The sequence below is a fragment of the Chamaea fasciata genome, unplaced genomic scaffold (assembly GCF_029207755.1).
Source record: "Chamaea fasciata isolate MVZ Bird 193981 ecotype frontalis unplaced genomic scaffold, bChaFas1.0.hap1 SCAF_8, whole genome shotgun sequence".
In the NCBI taxonomy this organism is placed as follows: domain Eukaryota; kingdom Metazoa; phylum Chordata; class Aves; order Passeriformes; family Sylviidae; genus Chamaea; species Chamaea fasciata.
The window spans coordinates 13,319,603-13,343,601 of record NW_027094093.1 but is presented as its reverse complement, the minus strand read 5'-3'; the positions used below and the strand labels follow the sequence as shown (position 1 = coordinate 13,343,601).

The window sequence follows — 23,999 nt, the reverse complement described above, 5'->3', positions numbered from 1 at the left end:
CTAGATCGTTTTTTGGTTACAAGTAAAACAAAGTTCATACAATTTGAATATCAGATTATTTTTAACTGAAAGATAGGGGGTTTTGGTATGATAACTCAGTGTCCTTACTTGCATGCCCTTTATAGAGAAAGATTAATGAAAGACCTGGGGAGAGTAGAAATAAACATATAAATAATCTCTCAGTATTTTCCATGGAGAAACTCTGAATTTCCAGTAGTAACTATAGTACATCTATCTTTGGTAGATCATTTTATGGGCAGTTTGCAGCTTGTTTTACCAACCATAAGGTGCTGATCTTTTGTTTTAATGTTATGAATTTGGTCACTGTTGACTTACACGCTATAGCTGTAAGTAAACTGTAAATCCATTTTCATTCAACTACTTTTTCAAGTGAATGTTTGATTGGCTGATTCACGTATTACTGTTAATAATTTTATGCCAAAAGGAAAAGTCCTGGCCTGTCCAGTAACAATCCTCTTTCAGGTATTCTTTATTTTTGGGGAGGAGAAAATGTGAACATTTGAAATCATCAGTATTACGTATAATGCACGCAGCCTTGTGCAGCTTGTTTTGAGAGGATGTAGCGAAGAACTTTGCCAGCTATTTTTAGCTTTGTGTACTGCCTGAAATTTTGTGTTGAGTCTTAAGAACCTGCAGGTATGGTAATCTGAAAGTACCATATTTATTTAATGTATTAGTATGTCTTCAAGTGGGCTGGTTTCCCTTTTGGGGCTATAGCTTGTACAGCCAAGCAATCATCAAATCTTTGTATAATTAGTCAAGGTCCATTTGTATAGTGAGTACTTTATATTCATTGTAAGCATATTTATAACTTCTCTCCTTTTCTGTTGTATTTTGGTCTTGTCTGAGAAGAGTGTGACTGCACTGAATCCTGGGGTGGTTGCATCATGGAGGAAACAGGGTATGTCATAAATATCAGTAATTGAGGGCTCTGGAATGAGTTCATCATTTACATTATGACAGAAATATTTACACATTGAGTTTTATCTATGTGTTTTAGTGCTAATAAATGAAAAACTAGAAACAGTTGGAACTCAATCCTTAGGTACATAAATGGTCAGTGAACTCTGAAGGGGAAGCACATTTGTATGGGAGGAATTTCATTACCCTCCACCCTCACACACTCTCAAAGGTTCTTTTCTCTATATTGTAAGCAACTGATTAGAAAAGGATAACTTCTGAGATACAGGGGTTTGAATCTTATAAATCGCTTCCTGTCAGTATCTTGCTCACAGTGGAAGCTTGATCACAAAACTCATGGAGAAAATTAATTACAAGCAAGACAGAAGGAGCTTCGTTTCTTTGTATGGTATTTAGAAATCGGCTCTTCAGTAGATATATTTTGTGGCTGCCCTGTAGACTTGTAATAGTCAGCCACTGTATGAATACAGCAGAAAATCATTCCATAAATTTGCTTCTGGAATCCGAGGTAAGGCATTGAGCAGAATAGATACTGACTTCCTTTGTATGGTGAACTCATCAAAGTATTGGTCTTGGATGTAAGTATCAGAAGAAGAGGCTGTGGAAGAAGCCTCTTCTGTAGAAAAGGTTAATAGGAAACAAAACCCAGGTCATGTAGAAGGAATGGAGAACCACCTTATGGCATGGTTCTTCCAATCTTTAATAGTGTGAATAGATCTCATTCCCAGATCTCAAGACATGACAACTAAACATATCTGACAATTTCTGAGTGAGAAATTACTAATGAACTATGTTTTCAGTAGTCTGGGAAAAAGATTGAGTTGCAGAAATGTGAGAGAAGTCTGTAACATCATGAACAAATGAATACCCTTTCTTCCAGTAAAGGAGCTAGGGAGACATGAAAAGAAATCAGCAAATATGACAGAACAAAATGGGATGGAATTGTTCTTCTACCAGTCTGTATTAAGCTGTGAAATGTCTTGCTGTAGCATTTCTAGGTGCCAAAAACAAACCTGAGAGGATACTGGATTATACATGCAATAGAAAGGCTTAATAGCAGCTACTATGATAATGTGGGTTTACCTTATTAAGATGTTTAAAAGCTACAGTTTTATATATTGTACATTCATAAAATAGAAATATAAAATAGCAAAATGTTTTAAACTTTTGTCCTGATTTCATTGTTTGAGAATAAGACTGAGCTGTCATACTGTTGCACACAGTGGTTGTAAGAAACTGGGATTTACAGTATTTAAAAAATGTTTTGACCACTTTTCCTCTTTCCAGTAGCTGGTGGTGTTTCAAGGCATTTACTCACCTAATTCTTTGCCATTTTAGGGTATACCATTCCAGGAAATTCTCCAAATGCAGCATTGCAGAATACAAAGAATTTTTACTTCGTGGGGGAGGTGCCTGTCTTTTTAACAGGCCAACAAAGGTAATAAATAAGTTGGTAGTCAGGACATCTGCTACACATTGTAGTGAAAATGTAATAATTTCACTGACATCATCTGTTCTCAAATTTATTCAGATATCTATGTGGGTATATTTTTGAAGTTGTAATTAGGTGTTCAGCCCCACAGCATTTTAAAATAGTATTGAGAGGAATGCAATTTGTTTTCCATAGTTCTTCATGCTCAAATAATGATGAATATAACATTCGGCATAAATATACTACTTATTAAGCTGGAAGTAGTGCAAAATAAATCCAGAATAGTGTATGCTCCACCTACACTCAACTCTTGGACTTTGTGTCTGAGGTTGTTAAAAAGAATGCAAATTACCATATTAGGCAATAGAAATCCAAAGATTATTTCATATAGACAGTAGTATATTTGGTTGTTCTCAAGGTTAGCTTTATTTCATTTCAAATGCACATCTAGCAAACTCTATCATTCATAGCAGTTTCCTTGTACCATTGCTTTTTTTGCCTAAAAACTTACCAAGGTCATAACTTTTTCTAAGACAATGTTAGCCTGACATCCCTCTAAAGCTGAGCAGTATAAAAATATTCCATATGGCTCTTTTTGCCAAGTAAGAGCAATCCAAAGCATTAATATTCTATTTAATCATAGTGTCAAACTGCTGTCCTTGTAGAATTTAATACCACATGAGGCTATTAGGCTGTTCTGTTTACTGTGCTATACCCTTTGGTGGACCATCACCTTGCACAATTAACTAAAAAAAATTTTGCTTGTTTGAGTGGTTTTGAATCTTTTCCCAGGATACCAATCTTTGCTTATAGAAAAAGAATGCAAGAATTCTTACACATAGGAATAAGCAGGGAAATAGAAAAACGCAGCTTCAGTTTTTAGTGGTAGTTGTCAGGCAGAGTAATGTAAAGAAGTTGTCTATTTGACTCAATTTCATAGAATAAAAATCTGATTTATTTTGGGGAAAAAGCTCCCAGGGAAAAGGTTGAATTATCTTTATATAATATCTGTGCCAGTCCTTCACAGCTTTAAAGTACTTTGGGAGAGAAAAAAATCATACAATGTTTTAAGTGCTGTTATTTGGAGGTCAGGAAGCAAGCTAGAAAATAGTGTGTTTAATCCTTAGGTAAGTGAAACAGAGTTGTTAAGCAGTCACCATGATGTCATTTTTTAAATTATATCCTGAGTTATGCTCTGACATGTGTATGAACATCAAATGGTTCCTTAAGGATTTCCATAGGAAATCTGTGTGTGCCTGCTTGTGTTCTGTAATTTTCTTGTTTGATAGAAGAATGAATTTCAATTTCAGAGTAAGAGATCTTGCTCTTTGCACCAAAGTGTAGTAGAAACAGGAGCTTATGGGGAGTGGGGAAGAAAAATTAAGTGTTTTTTTTAATCCTGTCAACATTACTGGTGAAGAAGAGCACATTTGGATATTTCTTCCTTATTGTCTTGCTTCTGGCACCCAAAATCGTAGGTGCTCTTGATTACCTATGTGGTCTGTACAACAAAAGTGAGATGTATTTCTTTTTTATTAGGTATTATGATTCCCCCCTGCCCCAACCAAAACTACCAAAGAAGAATTTCATACAAGTTTATATATAATTTGTATTGTATTATATGTTGTGTTTCATATCTTGATGGTTCTCCACAGCTTTACTTCCACTAAGCTCATGCAGAAAGGTTTACTTACATCTTTCATGCTTAGATTTATCTGTTCACCTTTTAACTTGTTAACTTCTAATTTCTCATTTCAACCATGTTCTAGGGAATGTGTGTCTGCTGCTAATATTCCAGTTAAATTGATGATTCCTGATATTCTTATATGATTTTAAAGCAGAATTATATTGATAACAGAAAAGCTGCTTGCAAATTTTTTACTGTGGCAAGACTGAAAAGTATCTTTAATTAAAATTATGATGAAACCACTATAGAATCTGCATCATCCTGAACTGCAGAATTTATCTGCATTGTATGTATCTGGTTCTAGGATTAGCTGTTTAGTACTATCTGTATGTGGTTGTGTATAACTTACCAATAAGGCAGATAGGACTTCCTTTTGGCAGTATTTCTTTCTATTTATTTTTTTCATGCACAAACGTTGCACAGGAACAAACAGTAGCTCATTGCATAAGCAAGTGTGGGTACCTGAGCAAATGCCAAGAATGATATTGTGGAATTCTTGAAGGAATTGTCAGGAAACTGGGAGTCCATGGAACAGGAATGAAGTTCAAATGTCACACAGCACATTTGTGTAGCATTGCAGAAATGGGTTGTGTGTGACACAAAAGTCACTTGACACTAGTTTTATTCTTACCTTGGTGTGGGGGCTTGTTTCTTTCAGCTCTTTGAAACCACCGAGTGTGGAAATGGGTATGTAGAAGCAGGAGAAGAATGTGATTGTGGTTTCCGTATGGTAAGTACTCCACAAGTCTTTCTTACAAAATTTATTAAGATAAATTAAGTGATTGGTAAGAGAGGAGGGGAAGGTTATGGAAATGAATTTGTTTTGCCTGTTGTTTGGGAACAATTTTGTTAAAGGCCTGTGTTAAAACATTTTTTCATATGACAATGAATGCAAAGACAGTGTCCTCTGAACAGTTCCTGTTACACCAATGACAAGATACAGTTGTTTCCCCAGCAGTTTTTGAGTTGCACTGGGGATGTGCTTACTCCTTTGCTTTTCCTGGATAGCTTAACTGGAGTGAGAGACTCCTTACTGATACTTTGGAGACTGGTGCCCATGTTCAGACAGAATAAGTCAAATGTTGTTTTCTTCACTGTTGCAGAAATACTCCAATAACGTTTTTGCAAAAATCTGCCCTCTAGATTTGAGTCCCTGTTCTAGTATTTAAATATAACTGCACCTGTAATTAGGTTGGGATTTTTTCCTGCATTGAATACTATCGAACTAAGCAGCATAAATTTGGCACAGGCTTCAGAAGATGTGAATCCCTGTGTTGCCATAGCATTGTATGTCACTGTTTTCCCTTTAGTATTTGAGTATTGCAAAGGCTGCTTCCAGCTGATAATTTCAAATCATCAGTGCTAAACTGAGTCTTTTGTCTGCTAGTACGTAATAGTTTGTTGTTGGAAAGATTGTGAAGAAAAAAATTTGCTTAAAATGGAAAACGAAACTTTTTCCTTATTTCTTTTTCAGGAATGCTATGCAGATTGTTGTAAGAAATGCTCTCTTTCTAACGGAGCTCATTGTAGTGATGGACCCTGCTGTAATACATCATGTCTTGTGAGTGTTGCTGCCATATATCAATTGTTCTTTTCTGTTGTCCGTGGCAGTCATGTGCAGCCTGTTAAAGTTCAAAGTGTGTTTTAGGTAGAAGGAAAAGGAGCAGCTTATGTAGATGTATTCTTAGTGCTGAACTATGTTTTTCATTTTCTAGTTTTTCCCACGAGGTTATGACTGTCGATATGCAGTGAACGAGTGTGACATTGCAGAGTTCTGCACTGGGGATTCTGGACAGGTATGTGTGCAGAAATGTATGCTGCTTGCACTACTTATGTTTGCACCTCTTTTTTTTGCATTCATTTAACAGAAAAATTGTATTAACAAACTGCACAGTCATATGCCCAAAATGATGATGTAATAATGGAGTATGAACTATTGTAAACTCATGAAAATAGTAATCTAAGTGGACTCAAAAGATGACTTCTCTAGGTTTATTTGGTTTTTATAACTCTTGGGGTTTTGTGTATAATATTTGTGTCAGGCATCATTCTTTGCCTGATCTATAACTTAAACCTTGTATTTAATGGCTCAAGACATTAATTTTTTCATTTCTATTTGTAGCTATAAAGATTATTGCACTAAATATGTTTTCAACCCTCTTTATATGTGGTGCAGTTTTTTTTTAAAGCAGGAAAATTCCATATGTGATACTCTAATGTATTATTACAGTACACATGACAAAAAATATTCTTAATTTTTTTCAGTGTCCACCAAATCTTCATAAACAAGATGGCTATGCCTGTGATTCTAATCAGGTATGCAATGTTTTAAAATCCCTGCACATCAGCAAATAGAAATCAACCAAATACACATTCTTGTTTTGTTTTGGCATTGATTTTTAAAAATCCTGTATTCCATATTTCTTCATAAATTTTGTCCTTTAAATATCAATGTTTTTTGTGCCTTATGCACTCTATGAATAGTAATAATTTCTACTTTGAGAGAAATCTACTTGGTATCTCTACATTTTATATGTAGATATTTTACTACACTCCATGTTAATAAGTTCTTTACAGCTATATAAAAGTATAAAGCAACTGCTTAAATGTCAGTATGTATTGGACACAAACTGGCTTTGGTAATCTGGGCCAAAATGTGTACTTTATCTACCCAAATCCATGGAATCTACATCCCAACATGCGTGTGAAGAATGAAAATGAGACATTTGTTGTGGGAGGGGAAGAAGATGAAGTTGTTTTCAGTTCTCATTCCTAACATGTTGTGTTTTGTTTAGGGTCGTTGCTATAACGGTGAATGCAAGACAAGAGATAATCAGTGCAAATATATCTGGGGATCTAGTAGGTTGACTTTAACTACCTTAAATGTATTTTATTTCTAGTTCGTTCCTGCCTTTGTTTTGGATTTTTTGGTTGTGGGGTTTTTTTTGTTTGTTTTTGTCACTTCAAGTTAAAGTTTTTTGATCAGTAGAGTGAATAGACTGCAGTGGGAGAATAGCTTCATTGCCAAGTGGAATTCTGCATCTGGGAGTTTTGTCAGTGAGGGAGTTCTGGCATGATATGGCTGCAGATCTGGGTAGGGCAGCAAATGCTGCTGGGGGGAGGGAGTTGAGGATTTTTTGGGTATAGTTCTAAAACAGATGTTTTGGGGTTTTTCTTAATGACAGTCACCAGTTCCATTATCCCATCAGTGGCTCATGCCAAAGTTTCTCCACCTTGCCTCTCCTTCCTATACTATCCTCCAAGTCAGGAAAATTCGTACATTGGTGTGAACTTAAATACCCATAGGATGGATTTGAGTCCAGAGGTGTTGAGTTAAATAGAATTGCAATTGCAATGGGCCTTGCTTGCAGCAGAGAGGGGCTGAATGTTCTGTGTAACGACTTTGAGACAGTTCAGCAGAGTAGAACTACCAGGACGTCCTGTGCTCTGGCGTTTAGTGTGCTCTTGTGCATTTTGTCTAATCATAACTGCCACTGAGGCCACTCTGTCTTATTTTATCTTCCTCTATATAATTGTTGTCCTTTTCTATTTTCTTTTTTTAGATTTATTTTTAGAAAAAACAAATGAGCTCGTCAGTAAATAATTATGGGTTTAAAACCTATTAGTTCAGAATTTTACTCCTAAAAATAAGTAGAAATTACGCTTTGTTCAAGTTTGGTTTCCTGTGAACATCTGAAAATTAGAATAAAATCAACATTGTGTTGATGTCAGAGCATATGCTTATCATAAATGTCCTATATAGAATCTTCTGAAATGCAGATCAGGAAAAATTGCAGTGAAAAATAACTGGATTAAATCTATGTGCAACTGTTATGAAGTGAACAAAACTAAATCACAGATTTCATACGCAGAATACAATACAGCCCCTGTGGAGGCTACTTTTAGAAGTTCACAGCAAATTTTGAACATACCAGCAGGTATTTCAGTTTAGCCTGTTCTCCCTTTTAGTCACTGGAAAATACCATTGTGCACATACACGTGTATTTATATTAATGTTCCATATTAAAAAAATTACAGAGAATGGCTGTAATGAATTATGCAAGTTTCAAAGCTGTCATGTTGCTAGTGAAAAGCACGTTTCTTTTTTCTTCATCAACAGAGTCTTCAGGATCTGACAAATTTTGTTATGAAAAGCTTAATACAGAAGGCACAACAAAAGGAAACTGTGGGAAGGATGGAGACCGATGGATTCAGTGCAGCAAACAGTAAGTTCAGTTTGGTAGAGATTATATGTCATTTAAATAGATTGGTAATAGTTTAATATTGTCTACTTTTTCTACTTTTTCATGCATGTTTCAGCAGCTTGTTTTGTATTATTTTGAATCTTCTTTCCCTCATGAGATTTGCACCTTGAAAAAGTTGCACTTGTAAAGAATTCTAGATTTTCAGAAGAATATACTGTGACTTCAATTATTTCAGAGGAGCTGAGGGACAAGGCAACAAAAAGTCACAAGTTATAACATAAAAACACCTCAGCCTTGGCAGGAATAAATTAGACTGCAAATACACACACTCTGTTCACTTGCTCTGGGTCTGACACCAGATTATGCTGTTTCAAGTTTGTTCCAACCTTTATTTCAACCACAGAGGACCATCAGACATTTGGATGCTATAGAGAAAAGGCCTGATTAATTTTCATGTGTTCACTACTCCATGAATATTTTATTAAATTTACTTTTCAAGTTAATGACCATTAGTAGATAGACTTAAATTTCTCCTGATTTACTTCTGTTTTGTAATTTTTAATGATGTACATATAAATTTCAGTTTTGGAACAGCATTTTCCTTCTTTGACTATTTGACACTTGTATAGTGGCTTTTTTTCTTATTAGTTTTCAGATAGGATCATAAGGAAAGGAGTTGTTTAGTGGATTTTTTAATATTTAGATGAGGATAGTGTGTTCTAACGTGTATGTTAAACTCCTCATAAAAGTCGTTCTTTGTTGGTAGGGAGATTCAGGACAATGATCTGGCTGCAGGGCTATTTACGGCTTTTTTCAGTTTTAACAAAGTCAATTTCTGGCAGTCATCCAGCTGCTTCTGTGACTTAGGACAATCAGTAGTAGCTGATAGCCTTCTGTTGAAGATATAAAATATATGTTGTATATATTATATAAAATAACATTAAAAAAACCAGATTCTTTACCAAAAATTGGGCCCACACAACTGCACACGAAAAAATTGTTCTTATGGTTCTGTTGTCCTGCAAGGGAAATAAAATGCAAAGAAAATTTCAAACTTAACATTAACGTATGGTGTGTAAGCTGCCAGAGAGAGGGAAAACCAATTCAGCCTAACATGACAAAACTTTCTACAGTTTGACCCCTCTTACTGGATTGTTCTTAGAGCACAGATAGGTTGTGTGCTCATGTAAGCACTCACTGGTGCATTGGAATAAATGATGACTTGTTTCTGCCTCTTGTCATTTAAATTAAATAATATTTTTTTTCCAGACTTGCTGTGGTCAGCAGCACCATTGCTAGACTTTCTTTTTTGTAAGTTTACCTCATATTATTCCAGTAATATTTTGATTTATGTTTTCATTTTCCAGTGATGTTTTCTGTGGCTTTTTGCTCTGTACCAATCTTACTAGAGTTCCACGAGTTGGTCAAGTTCAAGGAGAAATTATCCCAAATTCTTTTTATCATCAAGGACGCATAGTGGACTGCAGGTAAAAGATAATGCAGTATTCCAACATGATTTATCTCTGTCAAACCTAATTGAACTAAGATAGACATAAATGTGAGATTCTGTGAATTTTACGTAATTGCAGCAAAATCATTATTCCGAGTGGTATTTCTTTTGATAAAAAAAATAAATCCCAAAACCATAAAAAGCCTAATATTCCATATTTAAAGAGGGTAAAATATAAGTTATACTCCTGAATCTTCTGCTTGATACCTCCAATAGCAGAACTTCACAGTCAGAGCCTAATGCTCAGCATGGTGTTTTTCTGGGGGTGGAGAAAGTCTGTGATTGCCAAAGACCTGTATGTTAAATATAGTGATTTTGCGTATTAAATACTCAGAGAAACAGCTGTAGTGAAGTGAAGGCTGAGAGGGAGGAAACTGCAGAGTTATGGCAGGATAAGATGCTCAGCTACAGTTCAGTTAAAGAACAGGGAAATGAGTTTCAGTCTGCTGCACTACTGAGTCTGTGCACAATAGTGGGTTTGTATTTTGAAGACATTGCTGTCACCCTAAGAACACTCTCTTACATAGTTGGGTCTTGAATGAACAGTGATTCTTAATTCTTCCATTATTCCACTAGTGTTTTTATTTAAATCACATAAGAAGTTCGTTTTTTAGTATTTTTTCTAACAATAGTTAAAAAAAAAAAAAAAAGGAAAAGAAAGAAAAAAAGTGGTCTATCAGGGACTTAAAAAAACCCAAAGTCTAAGGTGCCCTTCTTGAGTATTTAAGTCCTAATCTAGACTTATTTTTGACAACTGGAACACGTTGTCATTGCTGTGGATGGACGAAAAAACTGCAGTTCTGTTCAGTCTGTCTGAATGCTTGAATGAAAGAAAGGTGTCTACACGGACATGCTTTTAATATTTTCAAAAGATTCCAGTCATTATACTAATACTATCTTCAAACTTATTTCTCCTAGTGGTGCTCATGTTCTTTTAGATGATGATACGGATTTAGGTTATGTGGAGGATGGAGCTCCATGTGGACCTCAGATGATGTGTCTGGACAAAAAGTGCCTGCCAATTCAGTCCTTGAACATAAGCAGCTGTCCCATTGGTTCCAATGGAAAAGTCTGTTCTGGTCATGGGGTGAGTCTGTACTGGGAGTGAGCAGCTCAGCTTCCCCAGCTCTCTCTGCTCTACCTGATCCTAACAGTTGAAAGTCTTCCTAAGACCTTTTGATCTGAAACAATGAATGTTGGATTCAGGGGAAGACTGGCATTTTGTGATGCATAAAAAATTTAGAAAGGAAATTGTTTCTGCAATCATATCCAAAGAATTGGGTTTGTTAGTAGCAAGAAAGACTTTTGACATTAGTTATTGTAAGGACTTACATAATGTAATACCCGTATTTCAAGCTACTTGCCATCTTCAATTAAACTTTCTCTTGCACACTAACACCTTTATAAAGTTGATCTTGTGTTCACAGATCTATCGCCCATGACTTAAATAATTAAAATTCCAAACTGTGGGTCCTCAGCCGAGACAGAGCCCTTGAAGAGATCCAAAGTGTATCATTTTACATTCAGGCACATTATGTTCTGTTATTCTACTCATAAGTTCATTTGTCTAAGATGTTAGGTCTGTTTTGATGTGCAGATCACTGTTTTAAGTACCAATAAAACCTTTCCACTGTGGGATTCAGTGAGACAAATACTTGCGTAAAGGGCTAGGCTTTATACAAGAAAGGGATTATTTCTTCTTCTTGTCTATACTTGAATATGAAATTGAGTCTTTCAAAGTAGAGGGTTAGGTTCAAAATCAAGAAGAAAAAATTTAAAATTGGAAAGTAAAGTATCTGGGAGATAAGAAATCATCTTGGTATATTTTGAGTGTGACATGAAGGGTGAGTGAACTATTTTACCTGTTCTGTTTTGGATTATTACAATTCCTAATTTTAAAGGGTATTTCAGTTGATCAAACCTGCCATAAAATGGGTTTATCTTCAAATTCTTAGGTAAGATTCTCCAGTGGGTGCCTCTTAAAAGCAGAGCATGATAAAAGCTGAATTAAAAAAATCACATGTGCTACTTAAAATCATTTGTGGGTAGGTTGTTTTCTGGGTTTTTTCCACATTACGTTCCAGTGTCCAAAAGACATTATTAGCTGTTTGTCTAATTATCAACTTCATTTCTCATTCTATAATCAAAACTTCATTCTTCATCTTTTTCTTGTGTCATGCTTTTTTCCACAGTAACCTCTTCTAGCAGCACCATTCCATGTTCTTTTTCATATGGAAAATTTATAGCTATTAACTCTTCCTATTGATGTGATGGTTTAAGTTTTGTCCACTGGATAGGTTTTTCCCTATCTCATGAATATATTGCCAATTTTAGAGTCCTAAGTCCCTTTCTAGACATCATTCAGGTAAATGTAAACTTAGGAAGAACGGTTCCCTCTTTTAGAAGCCAGACGAGCATTCCTCATTGCTGCTTAGGAAGAATGCTGACAAAACCAGTGAAAATATATCGACTCTGTTCCACAGGGGAGCAAGCTGAAAATGAGAGGGTGGGAAGTGTAACCATGTCTCCAACCTTTTCAAAGGCAAATGTTTGTATCCCTTCTGGGCATCCAGGCTCAAAGTCCAGACAGTTGGCTGGTGAAGATCTAACTAGTCTAGCTCAATTGCTGTTGTTTTTCACAGCCTGTGCAGATGTGTAGTGCCAGTGATGATAGAACCAGCCCTGCTTCTTCTAGCATGTGAGAGTATTAGGAGGGTTAAGGGAAACTTCCAGGTGTGTTACATCATTCCAAACACTCAGTGCTATTCTTACAATATAAAAATAGGTAAGTTTTATACCATGAATTAAATGTCTAATTACATGTTAATTAAAGGCAGTGTGACATGTTAATAAAATGTAGTTAAAAACTAACTGCTGTCACTTACGGGTTTTTTCCAGGTTTGTAGTAATGAAGCCACTTGCATTTGTAATTTCTCCTGGGCTGGGACAGACTGCAGCATTGACGATCCCGTCAGGGATACTGGTGGCAAGAAGGATGAAGGACCCAAGGGTTTGTGTTTTGTTTCAGTTTTTTACGTTAAGTATTTATGATGTCTTTTTGTTGATACATGGTAGCAGAATTCGCATATAAAAAGCAAATACTATTGTACAGCTGTGTTTAGACCCAGACAGTTAAATTCTGCTTCATGTAGAGAAAGTAGGTTTTTCTACTTTGAGAATTGATAAAACTTTTACTTTTCTAATATAAATTTGGGGAAGATTTCAACAGGTAATGTTTTTTCCCTTTGTCCCTGATTCTCTATTTTTTAATGATCATTTTCATTGGGATTGAAATCTGACTTTGTGTAGCTCTTATTTTTTATATGATAATTGAATATTTATATTTCACTAGACATTCACAGGACATTTTCTTAGTCAACTAATTCAGAGAGATGTAGCATAAAAAAGGTGAAAGTGGAATGTCCCTGGTAAAATCAGATTCCTTGAAATCATATGGCAATGAAAGAAAAAAGAAATTAAGATATTTGAGAACTTAAATTATTCTTACAATCATTGTTGCTTGTTCTTATGTACTTAGTACATATTTCAATTACATATGAAGTACAAATGCAAAGTGGAGGGATTGAGGAAATAATCCAAAAGTTTTTTCAAAGATTAAGGAAAGTATTTGAGTTTCTCTCTTACTCCTCTGCCCAAAGAATATCTTTGGATATCTTCGGACTTGTGCTGTCCGGTTTTTTTTTCTTTCCTGTCATCAGGGCACTATTCAACATCAAACTGTATTTATCCAGTCTTATGCATTTACAGACAAAGTTCCCAGTTCCAGGTTCTTCTGCTCCATTTGCAAGGCAAATGGAGAAAAGAGTTGTTCAAAAGTGTAGTCCTGAGGACTCAGACTCTAATTGATTACTCTAGAAGTATCAAGGTTTCAAGGAAGGACAGGATTTTGGTATCTCCCTCTGGAATAGCTCTACATCTGTCTTGTGTGCCTTTTTCTGTTACCCCTTAGCAGAATGGTTCCAGTAGACTTTGCCAAGAACTGTTTGAAGAGATCATCTTGAAACAAGTTACTATTGTAAAGGAGGCTCTGTAGACCAGTCCACATCTCTGTAGGGAATCTGTACAGGTGCTTCCTGGACTCCAAATCCCAACACTGTTCGGTGTCGAGCTGCCTGGTTTGTACTCTGCCTTACAAGCCACTTTTCATTCCAGTTCCTTTAAAAACCTTCCTGACAGTGGAATGCTGCTTAGAGAGTCTTAAAAAAAAAAAAAAAAAAAAAAAAAAGGATACCAACACTACAGAGCTGTTTGGTTCTTTGTGTGTGTGGATAAGGAGAGCAGGATTTACAGCTGTGACACTGAAAGCACATGTACTTTATTTTGTTCATTTCCATATAGGAAGGGTAACACAGAAGGTACACTTATCTTTGATAAATTACTGAAAGTCAGATTAACTGATCTAATTCAGAATGGAAATACCTTTGTGAAAATTAATACATCAATGTTTAAATATTCTGGGAAAAAGCCTTAAATGAGTAGTATGTGCATGGATTTCTGCCAGGAGGTGCAGGCAAAGTTTAGACTGCATTTTTCAGTGGAGTGCCCAGCAAAATGGCAGACTGTGCTTTTGTTAGAGGTGGCTCAATGATCTCAAAAGATGGATTATTTTTCTTACAGTGTTACAGTAATTTACTAATGTTGAATCACCTAGAGATGAATTTAGGAGACTGAACACTATGATCTCTTTCTGTGTGCTTATAGAGGAATTCCTTTGTGAGAAGATTGCAGAAGAGTACAGTAGTAGTTCCCTTTGTTGTAACAACCCAACGTACTCAAGAGTAGCTGCTATTTTTTTATCCCTTGTTGCTCTCTATATCATATGCCAGTTTACAAGTCTAAGACAGAAACCAAAATACTTGTTTTTCCTTAGTGATAAGGTTGTATGAAGTGAAACACTCATGATGTGAAAATTCATCTAATAGGTTTAAGATTTTTAACACCAAAACTCCAAGCATTTTTCTTGCTACAATTAGAACATATATAGTTAGGGAGTGTTGCTATTTATTTATGTATTGTTGTCATAATTGACAATTGACTGCTGCACTTTTCAGACTTTTCCATCATCCATCAATTGCTTTTTGGCTCCATCCTCTATTTCAGGATAAAAAAATTAATGGTCCTTAATTATGCTGCTATTAATACATGACTCTTGAATTACTCCAAACTCAGCAACCTACTGTATCCTGTACTAGCAGATGTACATTGCATTTAGCAGTTTGGGGAAGACAAAGAGTTCTTGCTGTTAGTTTTTGGTTATTGCGGAAACTTTGAATTACTTTAGAGTGTGGGTTAGCAGTTTTGAAATCAGTGGGACTCCATATACACACGAGATTCTTCTTTGCAATTTAATTTGCAGAATTAGGCCTTTATTTGACTAGTGGAGTAGTGTTTATTTTAATATAGAACTTATGTCTCAAGTGTGTGTGTGTATGTGTGTGTATATTTAAGAAAAAGGGAAAAATTTCCAAAATATTTAAAAACATACTTCACTCAGTATGGAGTCTATAAAATTTTTGTCCCTAAGTTCCCATTTGACAGGGGATTCAGCTGCTTTCTTGTGATCTATTGTGACTCAATGAATCTATAAAACTTTCAGTCTCTAACATAGGAGATGTATAGAATTTTTTCCTCAGAAGAGTTCCCTTAAGCATTAAAAATAAGGCTTTGATGTCTTGAGAGACTATCGGAACATATCAAAATTTCTAGGGTGTTACCTGAAGCATGTTTCCAGGGTAGGTTTTTGCTTTTAAAAGGTATTACCTATTTTTAGGTCATATAGATAAACAGAGAGTCTTATTGATAAATGCAGTAACTAATAAAAATATTAATAATTAGTAAAGAAATTAATTTAAAAGTTGGGGTTTTTTTTTGTTTTTCCTGAGGTGGAATTGTTTCCAAACAGTTTTCATTTTCTTAATTATACTATGGATACAGTATGTTTCTGGTGATCAAAATTTCTTATTGGCAATTTATTTACATATTGGCTGTTTTAAATAAGCAGTAGGTCAAGGGTGTTCCCTTTTAGAGTAAATAATAGAATCACAAGCTGAAAGGAATTTACAGGAAAACTTCTCATTGAAATATTTGCAAGCATTTAAAGAAAACCCAACAGAGTTCATTTCAGAATTTTTAAAGCTACGTTATTTGGTAAACAAAGGTTTGTGAGGAGATTTGAATTGTTTATCCAACACTGGACTATATCATAAAGTATTCCTTTGAGGCATTATTTCATGTTTTCATTTCAGACATATATGTGATGATTTCCTGAAAAATTCTTCCCTTTTCCCTCCACACAGTGAGCATGGCCGCTAACAGGCTAATAGGTGCAGTGGCAGGGACCATTCTGGCCTTGGGGGTGATTTTTGGAGGCACAGGGTGGGGAATAGAGTAAGCACTTTTCTTAGTTTGAGTTCTCTGTCTGGTGCCTTAGTGTGTGAGGTAACCGTATGCACCTGAGCCCTCTGTGTTGCCCCTTAGCTTTGTCCTGTGGTGACCGTATTTGTCGTGTGATTTGACTGTGTCTGTGTCATGTGGTTTGCTCATGCAGTGTTGAACCTTCTCCTGTCTGGGATAATGTGGGGCATAAAACAGTAACTTTGTGAATTTTTACATTGTCACCATAAAATTAAATGTCTAAATGTTTCCATTTTACCAAATTACAAAAAAAAAAAAAAAAAAAAAAAAGAAAAAAAAAAAGAGAGAGAGAGAAATGGAATTTCTTAATTTCATTACATGCAGGGCCTTCAGTCTAATGGTCAAGCTAGGTAGATGAAAGCTGATGATAGTCATACAGAGAGGTAGTTTTACAGGAAAGCGTCTGAAGGTTCTGTTGCTAGGATTCTGTTACCTCAAGATGGCACAGTGCTGGAGTGTAGTATTCACATATAAAGAATATGTATGAACAATTTTTATTGTGTTTTCATAGTTCTAGGAAATGGTAATCCTAAGCATTATCACAGTACCTCAATTTTAACACTGACTATGATTTTTATAAATTTGTGTTCATGGATACATACACATATAAAATGGCCTGTGTAAGAGCTGTCTTCATTCTGCATTCACTCTGCAAAGAACAGATGATGACTGCTGTTTTGCTGCTCTGAGATTTCCAGCTTCTCCATGTCTCTAGTACTATGACATCTGGCATGTGACAGTGGCACCTCTCTGAAGGGGACTCATTAGCAGGACAGTCTGTGATTTCCAATCAGGCTGAGTGCAAAGGCATTCACACACAGTTCTAGTCCAGAGAGGCAGCACTTGGTGTGTCTGAGTCTGCAACCCTAGGAACCTGTCCATACATGAAACTGATACAAGATTCTCAGAAGAGTAGAGACCTTTGTGCTCATAAAGGACAATTATTAGAAAATAAATAGAAGGAAGACGGTAATAGGTCGTTTCCTTGAGAAAGATCAGATCTCTGTTTTACTGGTAGCTTGTACAACTGTTTGGTAAAAACTGAAGACTGTGAAAGTTGTGGAGGTTTGGGGGACAGATTCTGGAGCACAAAATTTACCTACAAGTTGAGGACCACTTGCCTTTTGCTACATTCTGCCTTGTTCCCTTCTGTTTGTCTCTTCCCTCACCTGCTGTCTCAAGCCACTCAGCTCTGACCAGTGTCCCTGACCATTTGTTCTTGCTCCGGTATCCGTCTGTACCAATGCCAGCTTTTCTTCCTCTCTCCTCTGCTTTTATCGCTCCCTAGTTGACTCATTCTTTTTGTTTCTATTCATTCTTTTTTCCTGCATCCCAACAATATTTCTGTGTCCACTGGTTTCTTCAGATACAAACGTGCATTCAAGGCAAGCCACTGCTACTTTTTGTTGGTTTATAGAAAGCAAGCAGGGAATGCAGATTCCCTCCGTGTTCCTAATGCCCTTCAGTCCCTGCTGGCGTTACTGTGAGTGGCTGCAGGGGAGGGTGTGATCATCACAGCCTGATGCCAGGACATGTCCTTCCTCCTTCCTCATCACTTCACTTGCAAATTACAAATGCTTGTTCAAAGTGCTGAAATAACTTCAATTACTTAATGCTTTATGAACTTACTTCAGGAATCATGGGGGACAAAATGGTGCAGTAGGGTTTTTTTCCAGATTTCCTACCAAAATGGATACTTAGCTTTGACTTTGCTTAGAACTTAACTTAAACCAGAGGATTTGGCTGGCAAAGTGGCAGGCAAGAAAAGACATCAGATCACCAGAGTTGTTACCTGCAGGACAGTCTGCAGTAAACTTGCCTTTTCTAATACTGGTAGAGTCTCAAGTGGTGTGTATTAGTTGAATCTATTTGATGATGATGAAGCTTTAGGTAGTAGTTTAAAGTCTACTGAAGTTACAGGTTTGTTCTGCTTTAACACCTTCGGTAGAATTTGTATCAGGATCCTAAAGGATGGCCAGGGATAGTACAATAGCCATGCCAGAACAGTGTCCTTGCAGGAAAAGGTGTTCCAGGCAGTTATCTGCAGGAGTTTCCTCCTGATAAATCTGTGTCTTTAGGTTATAGCAGTAGTGTGGTGGAAAGAACAAATATACCAAAGTGTACCTCGTGTGATAGTCTGGATGGAAAATGGTCCCACAGTATGGTGGTTATTAAAACCTTCCTCTTCTGGTTTGTCAGGTGTCTGAGTTTAGTGACTAGAGAGGCTTATTGAGTTGAAACATATGGATTTTTATTTTTCTTCATAAATGTCCCTTTACTGGTAGCAAGATTCTGGTTTATTAATAATACAATTTATTTGGTAATGCTTAATAAAACATAAGGCATAGATCCTTGCAGTAAGGTATAAGACATAAAAGTAATCTTGTTTTAAGTACTTTTATGTGCACAGTCTGTCTTAAAATGACTTATGAGTGATCCTCTTAGATCTCTGTATTTTGAAACTGGGATTCAACAGTTGGAGTACTCCAGTCTCAAAAATAAGTGGTTGCTGTTTAGTCATATTACCTCTTCTACAAGCTTGATTTTTTTATATTTATACTTTTCTATTACCTGACCCTAATTGTTTCATGTATTACCTTCTTCTGTTTAAATTGATTGAATTATATAATAGTTATAGTAAATAAAACCAATACCGATTTGCTTTATTGACAGAATAAACTGCAGTTTGGTGATTAGATAGGCACTATGAAATGGATACACTTCCCTGGGCATTTAACAACCAGGGAACATAGTGAGAAGAGGGATGTAAAAAGTGGTGATTTGGCACATCTTTATCTAATTTATGACTATGTTACTATCAATTAATCATTGTGCTTCTCTTGTGAGAAGATGGCATTCTATGGCTAGAAAGAAATTTGCTTAAGTCTTGAAAAATGCTAATGAAATTTATTACAGATAAATCACTTGCTGTGGTTACAGTCTTTTGTTCTGTGAGATCATTTGATGAAATCCAGAGTAAACCATAGATCTCAGTCAGATAAGGTGGCTCATTAGGCTGCTGTTGCAAGCAAGCCTTAATTGGATCCACACTGCCTGCAGCATGGCACTTACCCTCCACCATGCTCATGCCTGTTAATTTGAGCCAGGTGTGGCTTAAAGGTAAGTCCAAATAAGATACATTCTTCCAAATTGTGCAAAATTACCTTTTGATTTTTGTTGTCAAATTTCTGCACTGTTCATCTGTAAAACTCACTATATTTTTCTTCAGTCCAATTATTTTGTTCATATTCCTGAATACTCTTTGTATAGGAACTGCAGGAAGCAATTTTTAAAACTTGGTTTTCTTTTAGCTAACCAGAATCTCCAGAAGCACTGAGCTGAGAAACATGTAGTGGAGGCAATAAAGTTAGGTGGCTGCAGTAAATTTTAAAACTTAGGGCAAGTGCTTATTGCAGTGCGTGGGGCTGGGCAGGGGGTTTTGTGATATCAACCTAAAAGCTTAAAACTTTCAGTTGTTGCAGCTGCCCTTGTTCCTTCTTTGCTGCTCTCTGGCTGCTCCTGTTTCTTCCTTACATTAGCTGTGGGACAGTTTTCCAAACTCAGTTTCAGAACAATTAATTAGGAAAGTTGAATTGCTGTGTAGAAGTCTTGGTTTGGGGAGAGTGGGCTAGGAGGTAAGAACTGGTTTTGAAGGCTATTCCTGAATATGTAAATGGTTAAACAAAAAGTGTGTGATATGCTGCGGAAGAACTGTTGGATCGCTTTCATTTTGCCTTGAGTTCAGATGCAATGTTTTACATCAAAGACTGCAATACAAAGTTTTTGTACAGAGCAAATGTTACTCAAGCCTACTGTCAGTTTTCCTCTGTCCTGTGTAAACAGAGCACTTAAGGGTCAATTATTATTGTTATTTAGATGTTCTCTTGCCCTCTTCAGAAAATTGCACGAACCTATTTTGTGCTGCTTCTTTTTGTTGCTCTGTTTTTTCTGCTCCACCGTTCCCCACTTTGTTGTTCAGTAGCTTCTTGAGGATGATGAAGAGATGCTTTGATGTTTGGAAACCTTAGTGGAAATAAACTTTTATTTCAACTTTTGTTCCCTATTATATAATCCTTTTCTTTTGTCAAACAGTTGTAAATTTAGCATTGATGTAACTGTAGGGAGTCTGGACTCTGAGAAGTACGTGGTGCTAGATGCTCTCAGCTCAAATTAAAATATCTACACCTTTCAGGAACTCCATGAAAAAAGAGAGGGCTTTTTGATTTTTCTTTCTGTCTCATTGTCTGTAGTCTTAAAACATACAGCATTTATACTTTTCCCTCTGAGTTAAGGAATTATTCACAACTATCTTAGTGTCCTCAGCTGGCTGTTCATGCAGCAGATAATGGAGTAAGTTACAATGGAATTCACTGTCTAATACTAGGTTTTTATCTCTGGTAGAAGTCAGCATAGCACAATGCAGAGAGCAACAGCTTTGTTTGTTCCTATTGTTAAAGACAAGTAAGTTAAGTTGGGCTTGTTGAGACTGTCTGGAGGCATCACCTTGTGTGCTGTCTCTATTCCCTGAATTGTTTGACTACCCTTCAGATGCTTCACATAATGTGAATGAAGTCATTGGTTCTTATGTGTGTCTTACCCTAATCCTTTATCACAGGTCCTAGTGCCACCAATCTTATAATAGGCTCCATCGCTGGTGCCATCCTGGTAGCAGCTATTGTCCTTGGGGGGACAGGATGGGGCTTTAAGTAAGCAATGCCGCATGTCTTCTCTTCGGTGGCTCTGGCATTTCTATTCTTGCTTACATCACTAAATTTTGAGTTCCTGCTACAAGAGTTCCAATTTAATCCCCCAAACTCTAACAAGCTGCCTTAAACAAGAAAAGAAATTACACATGCAGTAAACAAGTGGAGGAAATGGATTTGAAAAGAGCAAATGTTATCAGGGTGCAAAGTTGAATAACAATAAAAGAATTGGGTGAATTCATGAAAATTAAATTAACACTTTAGGAATAAGGTCTTTTTTCACCTCCAGTCAGTAGCATTGTTCTCAGAAGATGATTACATTGGTTACAAAGCCCCCAAAACCTATGTCTTATTTTGAATGTAGTAGTACTTTCAAACTGCTCAACTTTTTGACTATGAGAGATGTTGTGTAAATGGTCAGTGGTGGAAGGAGCAGAGTAGTTTTCAGGAAGAACTGTGTTGACATAGTTGCCTCAGGAATAGCAGACCTAACTTGTTTCTGGTTACTGATTTTTTATTAGCATTGATACACAATTTAATACAAAATAAATTCAGGTTTAGAGAGACCATTTTGAAATCTTGAGCTGTTTCCTGAAAGATGAAAGCATTTCTCTCCCAATTCTAGTTGTGTTTTGTAACTATGAGGACTAAGAGATTAGTCATTCCACTTGGGACTGTTAAACAGAGTCTTGTACAAAGGTACTTAATTCCTACCCCTTTTGTAGTGTCCATTCTGCCCACATGCACGGTCTGTATTTGGTAACAAAGATCTCCCTTTAGAATCAGTGTTTATAACCTAACAGATCATGGAAGTAATTAAATACAAGCAATTTCTCATGGCATTTAAAATTGCTGTTTCTTTTCAATAACATGAATCAAGGTTAAACTGTGATAAAACAATAAGCCATAATTCTTCAAGAAGAATAAGTAGTAATAATAATTCAAAGAAAATTTTCTATGGCCTCTATTCATATTTCATGTCAGAGTTGAGAAGAAAAAAATTATACCCTAATTGATTAAGGCAGTTATCAAAGTAGAATCTAGTGATAAGGTCATATTTATCTTGTAATTCATTTTCAAAGGTCACCTGAAAATGTTTTACTTCTGGGTTATACTCTTATATTTTTGAAGTTTCAGCTGGCCTTAATTAAATATGCATATAGAAGCAAAATGTTTCAAAATCTTTTTCAGGCCTGCTGAAAGCAGCAAATCAGGTTTTGCCCTTTCTCCAGGACAAGGCAGTTACTTCCTGTTGCCCTCCCTGTCACTGTTAGTGTTCTCAGAAAAAGACTCAGCACCTGCCACATTCATTTTTCTCTCAGTGCCTGTTCGGGGGGTGCCCATGGGAATTAACCAAGCTAGATTCTCTTGGGGGAAAAAAAGTCAGCTCACCCTTTTGGATGAGTTTTCTACCATAAGAGACATTTGTCCATTACCTAGCAATTCATAGACTTTGCAGAAACAGGGTGTGCATCCCTAGATGATAGGTCTGTATTGCACAAGGTAACTTGCTGAAAACAAAATACATGTCATGAAAATAGAAAATAATTAGTTCTTCCTCTGAGTCTTTTCAAGCTGGATTGTGCCCTGGCCACCTTTGCCATCAGCACTGCAGCCCCTGCCTCCAACAGCCACAGAGCTTGAGAATTTGCACTAGAGAGAAGTAGAACCATCCCTTCCTGTCTAAAACAATACAGGATGTAATTGATTATTTCTTCTTCATGTTTCACACCTCTAAAACTGCTCTCAGAAGTGGTCAGCTTTGCACCCTGGTGTCATTTGTTTGCCCAAAGGGAAAAGCTCATTATCCTTATAGAGGATCTGCACTGGAAATGCCTCCTGAAGCTCTTACTCTCACAAGAGGAAGATAAAACTGTTCATTCTGTAGCAGAACCTCAAATACACTGGCCTGGCCTAGCTCACAGCTTGAAGTGCATGTTTCTTCTGGGGGCCAGAGGGGAACAGAAGAGGCTTTTCAGCTTGTAGACAAAGAGGGCTAGCACATGTAGACCCCCAATACTTGGCTTCAGATAGATCTGGAGGGACAGATGAGGATAATAAAAGGATTTTAACGTTTCCTTTTTTTAAGCAAGTGATATATTTAGTCTCTGCAACTATGAGAGAAGGTAGCTAATGCTTTACAAACTGGGAGATGTGATTTCTGTTTCACAGGTTATCAGATGTTCATATGAACATACGGTACTGTGGTGTCAAGTCCATATCAAACGTAAGCTGCAACTAAGCAAACTTTGTTCATGAACTGAGGTGGGGGGTGGGGGTTGGAGGGGAAGTGTAAAACAAGGCTTGATGCAAGTTCAGAGAAACAAAGTAAAAACAGCTCAACAAACAACTTCCAGCTTCAAGAATGAATCCAAGGTTAATTTTCAATCACACTAATGTGTGGACAGAATAGGAAAGAAAATGTTAACTGACAATTTAACAGAATATAGAATCTCATTAGACATTTCAGGTGGCTTAAAGGCTGTGGGTAGAAACCTTGTTAAGAAGTAAATTTTACTCAGTTGAGCCTTGCATAGTACTTTTAAATCTGTTGGCATTTAGACAGCAGTAAGAACTTGATTTTGGCACTGCAAGTCTGCGCAAGGTTTCATTATACAGTGTTTAATATAGGAAGGACGTTTTTACCATTAGAGTAGTTCAGGGGCCTACACTTTTTTCCCTAGCATATATTCGCTCACTTCTGCTAAGCTACTGCAGTAATATAAGTCAATTAATGCTTTTGTTACTGACTTTAACAGCAATTCTGGTAACAAAACACTGCTAAGAGGTAATATTAGTAAAAGTGATGTGGAAATGCACATGAAAAGCTGCTGCTTGTTATAGCAGAATACAAAAGTGGCAGATAGAGAATTGATTGTAGGCACAATTCTATTTCCAGCAATTGTTCCTAGCTAAAGAGCTGCAAGGTTTTCTGTTTTTTTAATGGAAGATTAATGGAAAAACCAAAGCCTTACCCAGCTATGCTGAGGTTGAGCTGGTCTGTGCAGTTGCATTTAGACCCTAAAGGTTTCCACAAGTTAAAGCAGTGGACTGCTGGTAGCAATTTCATGAGGAAGGAGGTTTT

At 36.5% G+C, this 23,999-nt stretch overlaps 1 protein-coding gene across 2 annotated transcripts in view; it reads left to right on the top strand.

The window, feature by feature from the left end:
- Positions 1–23,999, top strand: part of ADAM23 (ADAM metallopeptidase domain 23) — a 67,000-nt gene that overhangs the window by 37,939 nt on the left and 5,062 nt on the right. The window contains exons 14-26 of one of the 2 annotated variants that reach the window (XM_066189726.1): positions 874–922; positions 2,281–2,380; positions 4,720–4,791; positions 5,536–5,622; positions 5,777–5,857; positions 6,327–6,377; positions 6,857–6,920; positions 8,182–8,287; positions 9,634–9,753; positions 10,695–10,863; positions 12,675–12,786; positions 20,827–20,917; positions 23,087–23,141. In XM_066189726.1, coding sequence (XP_066045823.1) covers positions 874–922; positions 2,281–2,380; positions 4,720–4,791; positions 5,536–5,622; positions 5,777–5,857; positions 6,327–6,377; positions 6,857–6,920; positions 8,182–8,287; positions 9,634–9,753; positions 10,695–10,863; positions 12,675–12,786; positions 20,827–20,917; positions 23,087–23,141 — 1,157 coding nt within the window. The remainder of the gene's footprint in view (positions 1–873; positions 923–2,280; positions 2,381–4,719; positions 4,792–5,535; positions 5,623–5,776; positions 5,858–6,326; positions 6,378–6,856; positions 6,921–8,181; positions 8,288–9,633; positions 9,754–10,694; positions 10,864–12,674; positions 12,787–20,826; positions 20,918–23,086; positions 23,142–23,999) is intronic. The other variant, XM_066189727.1, reaches the window with a different exon arrangement.